Source organism: Limanda limanda, chromosome 12 (genome assembly GCF_963576545.1).
Source record: "Limanda limanda chromosome 12, fLimLim1.1, whole genome shotgun sequence".
In the NCBI taxonomy this organism is placed as follows: Eukaryota; Metazoa; Chordata; class Actinopteri; order Pleuronectiformes; family Pleuronectidae; genus Limanda; species Limanda limanda.
The window spans coordinates 3,230,315-3,244,918 of NC_083647.1; the positions used below are offsets into that span (position 1 = coordinate 3,230,315).

The 14,604-nt window shown below is 44.7% G+C and overlaps 4 protein-coding genes, 1 long non-coding RNA gene and 1 pseudogene across 5 annotated transcripts in view; 3 read left to right on the plus strand and 3 right to left on the minus strand.

Moving 5' to 3' along the window:
- The window catches only part of LOC133015148 (histone H4-like), a 77,147-nt gene that overhangs the window by 31,643 nt on the left and 30,900 nt on the right, over nt 1-14,604 (minus strand). The window lies entirely within an intron of this gene.
- The window catches only part of LOC133015150 (histone H2A-like), a 543,969-nt gene that overhangs the window by 24,245 nt on the left and 505,120 nt on the right, over nt 1-14,604 (plus strand). The gene's annotated exons all lie outside the window — the stretch shown is intronic.
- On the minus strand, nt 422-4,707 carry LOC133015165 (uncharacterized). The gene is made up of 4 exons (XR_009681519.1): nt 4,639-4,707; nt 3,605-3,744; nt 2,247-2,342; nt 422-1,463 (listed from the first exon to the last, which is right to left on the minus strand). It is a non-coding gene; the product is annotated as an uncharacterized LOC133015165 (long non-coding RNA).
- On the plus strand, nt 5,817-10,065 carry LOC133015159 (histone H2B-like). Its single transcript, XM_061082298.1, has 2 exons — nt 5,817-5,833; nt 9,690-10,065. The coding sequence occupies exon 2, from the start codon at nt 9,691-9,693 to the stop codon at nt 10,063-10,065; it is 375 nt and encodes a 124-aa protein (XP_060938281.1). The 5' UTR covers nt 5,817-5,833; nt 9,690.
- Nucleotides 6,117-6,431, plus strand: LOC133015162 (histone H4-like; annotated as a pseudogene).
- On the minus strand, nt 11,943-13,622 carry LOC133015153 (histone H3-like). Its single transcript, XM_061082293.1, has one exon. The coding sequence runs from the start codon at nt 12,562-12,564 to the stop codon at nt 12,154-12,156; it is 411 nt and encodes a 136-aa protein (XP_060938276.1). The 5' UTR covers nt 12,565-13,622; the 3' UTR covers nt 11,943-12,153.

The window sequence follows — 14,604 nt, forward strand, 5'->3', positions numbered from 1 at the left end:
TTATTTCCTGCTCCCGAAAAAGACGGGAGGCGTGAGACCCATCCTCGACTTGTCTCTGTTCAACAAGTCGATCATGGAGAGGCGGTTTCACATGCTCACGATCAGACAAGTGTTGGAGTGTGTTCACCAGGGAGACTGGTTCACCTCCATAGATCTGAAGGACCCATATTTCCACGTGTCGATCGTATCGAAACACAGGAAATATCTGCGCTTCTCATTCCAGGGGATACAATATCAGTACAACCGCCTGCCGTTCGGTTACTCCCTGGCTCCACGCACTTTCTCCAAGTGTGTGGAAACGGCGTTGGAGCCGTTGCGCAGGACAGGGATGAGAGTGTTATTCTACCTGGACGATCTGCTATTATTAGCTCGCTCCAGGGAGGAAGCTGTGTTACAGACGAAAACACTGGTGTGTCACCTGTCGTGTCTGGGCTTCACCATAAATTGGAAGAAAAGCTCTGCTCTCCCCGCCCAGTCCGTGATGTATCTGGGGGTGGAGTTGGACTCCGTCAGCATGAGAGCGCGGCTCTCACGACAGAGAGTAGAGGTTTTGACAGCTCTTCTCCGCCGCGTCACGCCCCCCAATGTTGTGACAGCTCTCTCTGTCATGCGCCTGCTGGGCATGATGTCAGCAGGTCACGTGGTAGTGCCCCTGGGCCTATTACACATGAGACATCTACAGAGATGGTTTATTCGTCTGCACGTCGATCCTGTGCGTCAGCGAAGACGCATGGTGACCGTTCCTCCCTCAGTGAATGCAGATCTAATCCACTGGAAGAATCCCCGCACACTGTCAGCGGGAGTGCCGCTGGGCAGAGCTGCATCACACATCTCAGTGTTCACAGACGCATCTCTCTCGGGATGGGGAGGGACGTGTCTGTCACAAGTGGTGGGAGGACAGTGGCCAGACCACATGTCTCTCCACATCAACGCACTGGAGCTCCTCACGGTGTGGAAAGTACTCCAGCATTTTGCGTCACTGCAGCGGGATCAGCACATCCTGATCCGCACAGACAACAAGGCGACGGCAGCCTACATGAATCTCCAAGGAGGAGTGCGCTCCGCGCAGCTGCTGAACATAGCGAGGCGGCTGCTGCTGTGGACACACACACACTTTCTGTCAGTCAGAGCAGTGTATATTCCCGGTGTTTTGAACACGGGAGCGGACATCATGTCGAGGGGAGGGTCCTCGACACGGGGATTGGAGCCTTCATCCCGATCTGGTGAGTCAGATTTGGAGCAGGTTCGGCAAAGCAGAGGTGGATCTGTTCGCCTCTCGAGAAAACGCACAGTGCGCTCTGTGGTTTTCTCTGAGCGTGCGGGACAATCCTCCGCTGGGAGTGGACGCGTTAGCGCATCGGCCGTGGCCCAGGATGCTTCTTTACGCTTTTCCACCGGGTCCTTTGATTCCACGGTTCCATGACTTCAACCCCTTTGACAAACATTTCCTCTGAGTCTGCATCCTACAGAAAAACAGAGACTAAAAAAAATATTCTTTTATTCTTTAAAGTTTTCATCCCCCCCATTAATAGGTCTAAGTAAATTTTTTGTGCCAAATTTGCCATTATTTTCTTGATGTGTTCTTACAATTCAGCTACTTTGCAGTTTCCAAGGTATACTGATCTTGCTCACTAGTGGACCAATGATATTAGTTCTTAAAAGTGATAGATCCACTGAAAAAGGGAAAAAAACTTATTATTTACACACCACTATGATAGAGGGATGGGTGAAGTGTTTGAGTCCACAAAACACTTTTGGTGTTTCAGGGGTAAACAACGTTGCAGGCAAATCCAATTCAATTGAAGTAACTGGCAAAACAGAAAAAAATGTAAAGTGCCTCATTACTGCTCGACTCCATGTGCTCTGATATGTTCCTCTATTGCCGCATTCACATCTACACACAAGCTCTCGCACCCGAGGGGCGTATGGAGTGCGTGTTAGCATCACTACTTCTGCAAGCAGACTTTTAGGCTTAAAATATGGTGTAAATGACATTCCAAGTCGAATTTGAATTTCTGTTGACTCAAACACTTCACCCACCCCTCCATCAGCACAGTGGTGAGTAAATAATTCCATTTTTCAGTGAACGATATTTTTAAATTCATAGATAAAATCATGGATTTGTTTTATGGCAAATTGCGATCAAATTAGTCTGTTCTCTAACCAGAGATTTACTGGCCCGTTGTATATTAATAATGCCCAAGCAGTCAAACATGAAAATATAACATAAACCAAAGTTGTCTTACCAGACATGTCTTCAGAGAGTTGTCTGGCTCCTCCCTCATAAAGAAAGTCAGACTTCTGAGATCTGTGGCCTTTCTTTGTGCAAGCACGTCAGTTGTCTGAAAGATACAAAATGAAAAAAAATATGTATCACATGGCTAGAAAATGAAATCAGTCTTTCATTTTCGCAAAACTGATGTTTATTTGTTTTCTACAGCAATTTTTATTAATTAATTAATTAATTTTTAGCAGCATTGGTAGCATGTGTTTGATGCAAAGATATTCAACAACTACATGAACCATGGTTTTCCCCATTGTAAACATATTTTTTTTGATATTACTAACCATCATATTCCACAGGAAAGGTAAGGATAATGTTCAGTAACAGCACGAAGCGAAGTGTAAAAAAAAAAAAAAATTCTGTTGCTTGCTTGACCACCTGTATATTAAATAGGGGTGGGAATTGGCAAAAATGTGACGATTCGATAGTATTGCGAAATTTGGACCACGATTCAATATTATTGCGATTCTTAACATATTGCGATACAGCAAGTATTGCGATTTGATTCTGCGATATATTGCGATTCATGTCCCCCATATTATTCAAGGGCTTTTACAAACAATTAGGAAAATAAGACTGCTCATCTCACTTCAAATGTCACATTATATTCTGTGAGCAACATTGTCTTCTACACATTTACTGAAGTGCAAAAACTAAGAAAGGGTAATGCAAAAACTTTGTCCTTGAACGTTCAGGACACAGGACCTTTGTAATTATTTTCTGAATAGGAGACCTCTCACATGAACGCTGAGCTCCCAGCACATAACTTACAATTATTTGAATACAATACAGTAACATGAAGCAGACGTAATAGAGTACTAATAAAAATAAACAAAAATGTGTACTGCTAGAGTCCAGTCCAGTTGGCTGCAAGGTCATGAACCAAAATGTTTAATTCATTTGGGAATATTGACATTTCTAACAGAAAAAGGAGTTGGTCAACATGCTCAGATGTTAAAGTGCTCCACTGGGCGGTTACTATATCTCCTGCAGTGGAGAACATCCTTTCAGCAGACACACTAGTGCCTGGAATGCTCAGGTATCTTTTAAACTCTGAAACTCTCTTCTTCATGCTTTGCCAGCCAGGGGCTGTTTCATACATAATTAAATATTGCAAAAATTGTCAATAAAGTATAAAAATACAACAAAAAAAAAAAATATTGCAATACTTTGTGCTTCTCTATCGATATAATTGCGAGCGCAAAATAACGCAATACTGAACAGAATTGATTTTTTCCCCCACAACTAGTATTAAGGCATCGTTAACCAAATATATGATGTGTGAACGTAGGGAGAACCCTGCATTAATCTCCTACTTACATTTCCTGGTCATCAAAGATGTCCAGAAGGGCCCTGAGGCCTTTTCCAAGTGCTTCAAGTGATCTGGACAGCTTTATCAACTGTGATGAATGAGTGTGCGTCCAATGAGAAGAACATTTCCCAGTTCCACTTAAGTAATTCTAAAAAAGAGAGGAGAGAGTGTTCAAAGACATGTTAAATATGGTTGCTGCGGTGGTCAAGACAGACATTCTGATCATATTCTCCGCACACATTACATGACTAAGAGACCAAAATGCATACAAATGGGAGATGAATTTAACTATTTCAATTTTAAAACAATTATTAAACTTTCACAAAAACTTAAGCAATTCATTTTGTCAAATAGTAATACCACCCTAGCTTTGATTAAAAAAGGAGTGACATTAAAAGATGACATATACCCTGGCATGCATAAATAAAGAACATGAATCAATTAACATAAAAAGCTCCCATTATTTAACCTTCATCGTTAGCTATTTGTAAGTCAACAAATGATGTTTTGATAATAACTTTCACAAAAGCCTTACTGCAGCCCTGTCCTCAAACTTGACAGTATGTAGGGGGTGAGGGGTTCATTAAAAACAATACATCAGTATAAGAATAAAAATTATAATCATATTTATACATATACAAGCTTTTTGTGTTTTATCACAAGGACAAGTACTTAGATGAACGTCACATGCACACGGGCTGACGTTAACTGTAACGTCTGGAAGTGGCACCGCTTCAACTAGCACAGCAGTTTGCAGCTAAATGTTAGCATGCTAACACTGCAATCGTAGTCAAAAAGTTGTGCGTGTGCATGGAAAGTACAACCTTTAAAACACACAGCAATGCGCACACTCCCTCGATAAGCCAATAACGTAACACGTGGGTAGTTTCTTAGCTTTAGCACGGAGGGGTAGTTTCTACAGTTAGCTTCTATGGATAGCTTCTACAAGTAGCTTTGTAAACGTTGTGAACCTTTACATTCAAAAGACAACGGGTGGCAGAATAAGCAGCAAACAAGCGGTAACTGGAGCACAGAGTCGTACCTGGTTCATGTGAGCTGGAGAAGAGCGAGGCGGAGCGCCAGCAGCACTGGGACATGTGCGGACATGCTCCGTCGGGCTGGCCGGTGCTTGAAAATGCGCATGCGCGGAGACACTGACTAGGTTTTGACTTCCTGTCACGCAGGTGCACTCCTAAACACACTTAAACTTAGAAATATGAACATATGCCCCCCTCCCCACACACACATCATTTGAATATATATATACAAATTATATATATATATGAACTTGTGTATGTGTGTGTGTATGTGTGTTAGGACATATTATATAAACATGTCTTGCTTGTTTTGTAAAGCACTTTGTGTCTTTTGTTTTGAAAGGTGTTATTTAAATTAAGATATATATTATATTAATAGATATAATTAAGATATATATATATATATATATATATATATATATATATATATATATATATATATATATATATATAGTCTTACTCAGTGAACTTAGTTCTAACAAGAGATGGCTAATCACTGTTTGAAGTTTCCTCAACTTAACATTTTCAGTGAGCTGCATTACTTATCTGTAAACTTGGAACTTGAAGTCAGCTCAACATTTTTCAAAAATATTTGCTCACTCAACTCAGAAAACAAAATTAGATCAACGATTTTGAAGTTGGGCTTTTTACAGTGAAGGTCAATATTTGCAAATGAAACCAGATGAATGAAGTAAAACAGAATCCAGCAGAATGTCAGTTTGTAATCAACAACACTTTCAAGCAGACACGAGGTGCAAAAGGTGCTGCGATTAGATTCACTGTATGAATGTGTGTGGGTGATTGGTTGAATGTAAAACTGTACTGTAAAGCGCTTTGAGTGGTCATCAAGACTAGAAGAGCGCTGTATAAATACAAAACCATTTACTATTGTAAAACTGGTCAGTATCCAATGATGCCAAATGAAAGATGAACATAGTCACACTGTCACCTTGGACTGCTTATAAAAGGGCATGTTCATAACACTATCAAAAACAGTTTCAGACAAGCATCAAGTGCTTACACTGCTTGACACTGCACTAACACTTTTGAATATTACATTCACTTTTGGTTGGGGGTTGTGTTTTAGATAAAAAGCTATTTAAGTAGTTAACAGGAGGGCTAAGGGATAAATCGTGAGCTGACTCTTTGTGTGACCACTGTTTTTCACTCAAGGTTGCTCAACATTCATACATGGTCTAAATACTTCCCTAATCAGTCCTAATGTTAATCTTATTTTTAACCCAGCGTTTTTCACAGGCACTCCTCCTACTTGATGGAAACGTGACACAGTCCTACTATTACACAAAACTGTTAAAGTGTCAGACTTTAATATCTACCGTCCTACATCCAAACCTGTGGAGGCGCTAGCGCACAATACACTTAATTCTCAGCGGCCATGAGGATCTATTAATGCTATTAATGAGCTATTAATATCTGTGGATCCCTGGGAGCATTCTATTGACTAGATCTCATGTAACTGAAGAAGATGTCTGGACGCGGAAAGGGAGGAAAGGGACTCGGTAAAGGAGCCGCAAAGTTCTCCGTGATAACATCCAGGGAATCACCAAGCCCGCCATCCGCCGCCTGGCTCGCCGTGGCGGAGTGAAGCGTATCTCCGGTCTGATCTACGAGGAGACCCGCGGCGTGTTGAAGGTTTTCCTGGAGAACGTGATCCGCGATGCTGTCACCTACACCGAGCACGCCAAGAGGAAGACCGTGACCGCCATGGACGTGGTGTATGCTCTGAAGAGACAGGGCCGCACTCTGTACGGCTTCGGCGGATAAACACACTTTCCAACAGCTCAACAACACAACGGCTCTTTTAAGAGCCACACACCGAGTCAATGAGAGCTCACATCCTCTGCTCAACACCAATCAGCCGTTCTTAGAGTATTTCCCTAAATTGTCAATTTTCGCAGTTATTTCATATCAAAACATCAAATTATATTATACAATTTTTGACGATGTAGACATGATATGCAGCTATTTCTTATGGACTTCATATACCATACCTCTTTACAGAGAATTCCGTAGTTGACATGTGTTCACATTAATTATTTTCTTTACTAATCGTAGTTTCCTCTGGTCTTTAATTGCTAGATATATAAGTGACACCGAAAAAACAAAGTTTATATTTATACTGTTAATATTTATATATGTATATAGTTTAATGACAGTTATATACACATTAACATATATACACACTTGCATAAGAAATACTGAAGTTGCGGGTGAGCTGCTTAGATAAATGACAATTGCAGCCTCGCATCATACACATGTATGTGTATATCTACTTCAGTGACATGAGGCAGCCAGCAGATGGAGCTGCTGTCCAAATTACGTGAACCGGAACAACGTCCACTACCAGTTGAACTCTCCTACATGTCTTGTCAGAAGCTTTGTTTTCCAGTAGCTCAGCTTCTTCAGTTATTGCAGCTTCTTCTCTGGTCTGAAGATTGAAAATGAGCTCTGTAGCTGCATCAACTTGATCAGTGGCTGTCACTACAATAAGGCACCCCCCCTCCCCAGCTTTATGATTAGAAACACTTAGTTAAGTTTCAGAGTAGAATTACAAATCTTGCTTGAGGACCATGGTCAGAGCTGTCTGTTTAAGGTGCTGCACCCTCCCCCCCCCCCCCCCCCCCCCAGTGTGTTGATCTGAATGGATGTTGAGGAGCAGAGCGCAGCCGCTTTACGCTTCAAGTCTGTGCAGAAACACATGCAGGTTAAAAATGAGTCACCCCCTGACATTAACATGAATAACTCACACACACACACACATATTGATATATATTCACACAGCCATTTAGTGATATCTACATTTAGCACTGAGCAACTACTTTTGTTGCTATGAAGAACACACAAGTGTCCTCTACATGTCCTTGTTCTGCGGGAGTTTAGCAAAGGCCTTACACTGCAGCCCTCTGGAACCTGACTGACTGACTGACCTATTGACTCACTCACTGGTTAATGGAGACCCTGTTGCAATACACACTAAGATAAAACACAGCACTTGATTGATTGTGTAACCAGATGTTACCAGAAAGAAACTTTGTATTTGAAGTGTTTCCACTGTTCTTCAACAAAGTCACTTACCAGATTGTTTATGGGAACGCTCCTCACATATCACTGTGTTGCTCTGAGCGAGTGAGTGTGTGTGTGTGAGTGTGTGTGTGTGTTATATATATAAATGTACATATACATATTGGTGCTGTCAGTTAAACGGCTATACCACAAACCCATTTTAACGACGTCATTTTTTTTCTTGCGACATGAACGCAGAGCTGCCAACTCTCACGCTTTCGCCGTGTGACACACCGTCATGAAGTACAAGGAGTGTGTGTGTGTGTGTGTGTGTGTGTGTGCTGTCTCTGCTTTGAAAGACAACGTCTTAAGGCCAATTTATGCTTGAGCGTATTTTGTAAAACGAAGGCTTCGGACAGCTTTTCGTACAGGTCTGATAACTTCTCCGTGTTGTGTCGGAGAGCCCGCGGACATCTCTTGGCTGTGATTGGTCCGCGAACGACATCATTTCCGTATGTCGTCATTTCCGTACGACGTCATTTCTGTTCGACGTCATTTCCGGACCTGTAACTTCCTGATTCACAATAAATACATACACAACTACGATTCTACGATTAATGTGACGTGTGTGTTAAGCCAGGGGAGTTGTCCGGCTGACGGTGGCTCGTTCGAGCACTGACAACATGTGTTCACGGTCACAGACGGTTAGAACGAGCTTTCAAAACGGCGCTAGCAGGCTAGGCTAGCGGGCTAGGCTAGCCACCATGCTAACTGCGGTGGTAACAGTGCATAACCCCGCCGTCACGACTTTAATTCCACTTCTATCATGACACTGTTTCTATAATACCGCCAGGTTAGAAGCAAACACTGGGTAGTAGTTAGTGTCGGGAGTCCCTTCTGACTGTGTGTGGAAGCTGAGGTTGAAGCTAGCTGGGAGGGGAGCTAGCTAGCTACATGTAGCCTCAAGCAGATTCAAGCTGTGGAATCAGCAACACAGTTCAGAAACAAGACCGGGGAACCGCTGCGCTAAGAAACGATAACATCAGCATCTTGACCCGCTGGGTGTCACTTTATTTAGTTCTGTTAGTTGCCATGGTTCAGTGTGTGGGACGCAAGCTAACAGATGTAAACAGAGACACGTGGACTTCTTCTTCCCAAATGGGGTAGGCTTCTCTGAGCTCGTCTTCCGTTGCGCCACCTATGGGTTTGGCGATGAATTTTTTCCGACGTAGAGTGTCGGAGAAGTAAAAATCAAAAAGACTCTTTGGCCCCCGCTGAGACCTCGCCGAGAAACGGACACGTAGTAGTATATAAGAGCCTTTAATATGAAAGTCGATCCGAGTGATGTGGGCGACTTTCAACCGGCTGAAATCTCCCTGTACTCTATTAAACAGGTCTTGACGCAGCAGCTAATTGGACTGTAATATTCAGAGGCAGCAGGCAGGACCAAGTGTCTATGGAATTTGTCTAATTTAATACATGTATAACAATAATGACGATTATAATAAAAAGGTGCCAAATTTATCACGATCATCTTTTTCCCTTCTTTTCTTTGGGAGGGCGGCTCCCTATTGGCCAGCTACACCTGTTTATGTTCCAGGCACAAAGGAGCCGATACCGGTCCTGCTGATGGGTTGATGCTCTTCCACGGCACACAACAAACCTTCTTGCTCCTGCACGTTTGGATGTTCTATCTTGGAGGAGCTGTTCCCTTCTCATTTAGAGCTGTGTATTTATCAGGTTGCTTTGGTTCAGGTTGTTTTAAATGATACTAATGTGATACCACCATAAATAATAATACGTTTCAGACATCTTGCATTTTTTCTTAACCTTCCAAATGTTACCGTTGAGCTCTACAGTTCAACCTCTGTCAGCAGCAGAATAGTGGACTCATGAACACGGAGACACTCCCACGTGCTGCACATTCAGCCAATGACAGAGAGGGAACGGCACATATTGATTTACATGTGATGTGTTCAAATGCAGCCTGGCCACCAGCGTCTGTATTCATTTGAACGAACAATATCGTGACGATGCCTGACATAGCGAAGCCTGCGCCCAAGAAGGGCTCCAAGAAAGCGGTGGCCAAGGCCCCCGGTAAGGGTGGAAAGAAGAGGAGAAAGTCCAGGAAGGAGAGCTACGCCATCTACGTGTACAAAGTGCTGAAGCAGGTCCACCCCGACACCGGGATCTCCTCCAAGGCCATGGGCATCATGAACTCCTTCGTGAGCGACATCTTCGAGCGCATCGCCGGTGAGGCCTCTCGTCTGGCTCATTACAACAAGCGCTCCACCATCACCTCCAGGGAGATTCAGACCGCCGTCCGCCTGCTGCTGCCCGGGGAGCTGGCTAAACACGCCGTGTCTGAGGGCACCAAGGCCGTGACCAAGTACACCAGCTCCAAGTAAATGCCTCTGCGGAGACATCAAACCAACGGCTCTTTTAAGAGCCACACACTTTCTCTATGAAGACAAACTGTCCTGACTCTCACATGTCCAGCAATATTTCAACAGCCACTTTTAACTAATAATGTAACTGCGGTTAATTAAATTGAAGAGGACAATCATGTGAATACATTCTAAATAACCTGCATAACTTCTACACATGAAAATAATTATTTTTAAATGTAATCGCAGAATTTACTGCAGGACTTTTCCTCTTTCTCAACTCAGTGATTGCTGTTATTCACGAGGAGCTGCCCCCCCCCCCCCCGGTGGTCATAATCGTTTTGCAAAGAAGCCTATGAGATCCTTGCTCCTCAAAGTCAGAGGACTACACTTGAAACTATGAGATTAACAGCAACACTGTTATTACATTGTTAAATATATATATATATATATATCATTATAACATTGTTATGCTATGAGTTTGGATGGGCGTGAGTGAGGGGGGGGGGTTATGTCAAGCATGGGAGGTACTTTGTGTTATAGTGCTTGTTTATAAAGCACTACATAAGTAAAGTATATTTGAATGGTTCAAATAACATGTTTACATGCTACCACTTACCCACAGCAATCTACACAAACACTTTCACATACTGCACATGTGTGTACATTCTGGACTCACAGTGTGTTTGTTGACACTAAAGCCTTCAATTGTAATATGAATGTGTTATTGGCTATAACAGTCTGAGAAGACTTGATCAATAGGTAACATATGGACAGGTTGACTGAGATCTCTCACTCACGAGACGAATAGTTTTTCAAAAACATTTGTCATGTTTTAATGATTATTTTAAACAAATAATGATTAAAATAATATACATAAACATGTATCCTAGTGTTAATGTGAAGAGTCAATGTAGGTGTTTACAAAATCAGACAGCAGAGACATTTCAAATTCCAGTAAAGCAAAGACATATTCTGCAAAATAAATGATACAACCTGTTGACATTTGTATTAAATGAGAGAAATGTGCCACAATATTAATTTGATCATTGCTTAAAGTCTACATCTAGTAAAATTGACTACTTCAACATGGATATTAAATTAAGTCCTAATTATAGAATGACTCTGCAGCATCCTCAGCATGAACCGTTCATGGCTCTGATAGGAAGTCGGGCTCAACTTTCCCAGGAGCCTCGGCCATCAGCGGTGTGTTTGCTGCCTGCACAAAAACGTGACTTTATTACAAAGGAATCATCAGCAGGTGCTTGTTTTGTTTTGGGAAAAAGACTTTGATATGGTTGCCGTGGAAATCATTGCAAATATAATTGCAGTGAGATGATAGCAGCCTGTGATTGTGTTTACAGCATTCAGTGATTCTTTATATTTTCATCCGAGTCTATATCAGTGGGATGTACATGTTCTGTTGTATGAATGTCTGTAATGCAACTGTTCCAATTAGGTTCAAGGCTTCAAATATTTCCCTTGTTTGCAAGGGCTCCAATCCCTGGGGGACATGTTTGGCTTTCAGAACCATTGGAATGTTTTACCAAAAGCACCTTTTAAATAACTTAAGCTGTTTGATAAGTGTTTGCACCGAGTAGATCAGTTTCTTGGAAAAAAAGGTCATCTCACTTAAAATGAAAAAACAATTTAATTGCAGCTCTGACCATGGTTCCATTTCACAGTTGAAGTGAAATAGCAGACCTAATGAATATTAGAATAATAAAGCAGGCCGGGTCTTAGCTTGCAATGTATATTCTATGCAGACCTACTAGTGCAACAAATATTTTACTGCAAACTCTTTTATGTATAGTATTATGATACCTCTAACTGTTTAATTATTTTGTAAATCGGATTTAAGTTAAATGTCTAAAAAGATGGATTGTAATGTACTGGAATTACTTGATTATAATTTATTATATTGTAATAACTTAATTTATTTAATACTCCAATGGTATTGATATGTACTTTAGGATCTGTAGTCACTTCTTTAGTTAGTTATATGTATTAACTGTCTTTAACAAGCAGGGCAACGGAGGACTTTTGTCTTGAGGGCAGTGAAGTGGCTCTTAAAAGAGCCGTTGTTATCGTCAGTGGAGCAGCAGCAGTTTATGCTCTCTCTCCGCGGATGCGGCGGGCCAGCTGGATGTCCTTGGGCATGATGGTAACCCTCTTGGCGTGGATGGCGCACAGGTTGGTGTCCTCGAACAGGCCGACCAGGTAAGCCTCGCTGGCCTCCTGCAGAGCCATGACAGCGGAGCTCTGGAAGCGCAGGTCGGTCTTGAAATCCTGAGCGATTTCTCTCACCAGGCGCTGGAAGGGCAGCTTGCGGATCAGCAGCTCCGTGGATTTCTGGTAGCGACGGATCTCTCTCAGAGCCACGGTACCGGGCCTGTAACGGTGAGGCTTCTTCTCGCCGCCGGTGGCCGGGGCGCTCTTACGTGCAGCCTTAGTGGCCAGCTGCTTCCTGGGGGCTTTGCCTCCGGTGGATTTACGAGCGGTCTGCTTGGTTCTTGCCATTTTGTTCTATCTCGTATAGGCTTCGCCCTTTAAGGCTATCGCTAGTGGGTTTATCCCTCGCGCGCATGAGCGCACTGAAAACTTTAGTCCACGCCCACCAACTGAGGGCCCCACCCACGGTCTCACCGTGTATAAATTGGAGTGAGACCGGCTGCTCGTTTCCCATTTTTCTTCAGCGATGAAGCAGCACGAACGATCGAACATCCGCTTGTGCCCGGGGTGCCAAACCGGGTACATCATGTCCAGAGACCTCCACCCGCGCTGCGAATCCTGCCTCGGCCCAGAGCACGCTGGCCTCGCGCTCACTCCCGGAGCCAACTGTGCCTTTTGCAAGTTACTCGATGAACCCGAGAGACGCCGGCGAGCCGAGGCTTACGCGGATATGGATGGCGAAGGATTCGCATCACAACGCGCTTTTGGTCTGGACCAAGCCATCAAGTTTTTTGACGGTCGCGGACCGGAGTCAGACGACTCCGCTCCCGGTGCAAAAGATCAATATCCTTCCGTCGGTTCCCCCCTTGAGACCGAGGGGTCGGACTGCACGGTTTTAACTTCTGCCACCGCTGAGCTGACGGGCATGGGTGCCCTCGTGCAGCTGATGCCAGGAGTAATTCAAAAGGCGGCGGCTTCAAGGCAGATGACGGTGCCTTTTCCTCATGCCACGGACGCGCTGGAGGAAGGCATCGGGGTCGAGCCGACACGACGGCGCCGACAGGACGCGTGGTGGCCGTGTATCCCGGCGATCAGCGCTTACCTGGCTCGTGCAGCGGAGGAGCCTGTGAAGCTAAAGTCCCCTGTCCTATGTCCCCATCACAAGGGTGGTGGGGATTTCCAACAAGGGTTTTCCACTCGTACCTCCACTGGAACCAAGCCTGGCTTCCGTGTTCGGTGTGTCATCTAACCCGCTCGGGGGACGGCGACCCACACCGCCCTCCCCCTCGAGCCAAACACTGGCACGGCTGGCTGACCGTACCCACCAGTGTGCCTTCCAGCAGTTAGCCGCCGCAAACAACATGGCGATGTTGTCTTACTGGGTGAAGTCAATGACTCTGGAACCTGACCTGGTTGACAAATCAGAGGCTCTGAGTCAAGCCACTTCCATGCTCCTGACGCTGAGTGCCTCGGTCGCGGTGGTCCGCACCGCCGCCTGGCAGACCCTCATCCACCGATGCATTTGGTTGGATCGGTCCGGCTTTTCAGAGAAGCTGCGAAAGGAGCTCATGGAGGCTCCCATCAGCCCGGACGGGCTCTTCGGGCCCCGGCTGCAGACGGTGAACGAAGAGATGCAGAAGGCGGCAGATGGTGCTGACAGATTTAGAAGACACCTGTACGAGCCACAGGAGCACCGTCGAGACCGCCGGGCTCCTCCACAGCGGCGAACGAGGCGTCCTGCGGCTTCCGCCGCGACAGCGTCTCGATTTTGACATTGGGGGGGGAGACGTGTGTCAAGTCTGCTGGGAGTTTTGAAAGTTTTGAAATAAAACAAAAACATCTTCCCCAGAAGAGCAGATCCTTTAGACAGTCTGTACCAGAGTTCAACGTCTCTGCTGCCACTGTTTCACACACATCATCCCCCACACTGTGTGAGCTGCCCTCTGATTCACGGCACAGACTCAGAACACTAAGTCAGTACATCTCCTCTGTCACAGAGACATTGTTCCCCCACACCTTTCTCGACTAACAGTAAGTGTGTCCATAAGTCCACGAGAGCCGTCACCACGCCTCGTGTTGACAGCGCACACACTGTGTCTGCACTCAGCGTCTTCCCCCCTCCTTTCTCAAGGAGCAAGGGTTTGACTGGACATACGAGCTGCGTTCAGGAGTCTTGTAAAATACAAAGACATCCTAAGCGGCCGTTTTCTGCCGTCGACGCGTCATCCCCGTGTCAGCGTCTGACCGCAGGTGCAGTTGAGAGCCTGTGTGCTCCGGGGGCTTCTGATCAGCTCTTTCGCTGCGAGCCCCCCATGGGTTGTTCCGGAGTCTGCTCCGATGCGAACAACGGCGGTCAGGGCTCTGGCTTGGCTCGTCACCATGACAACC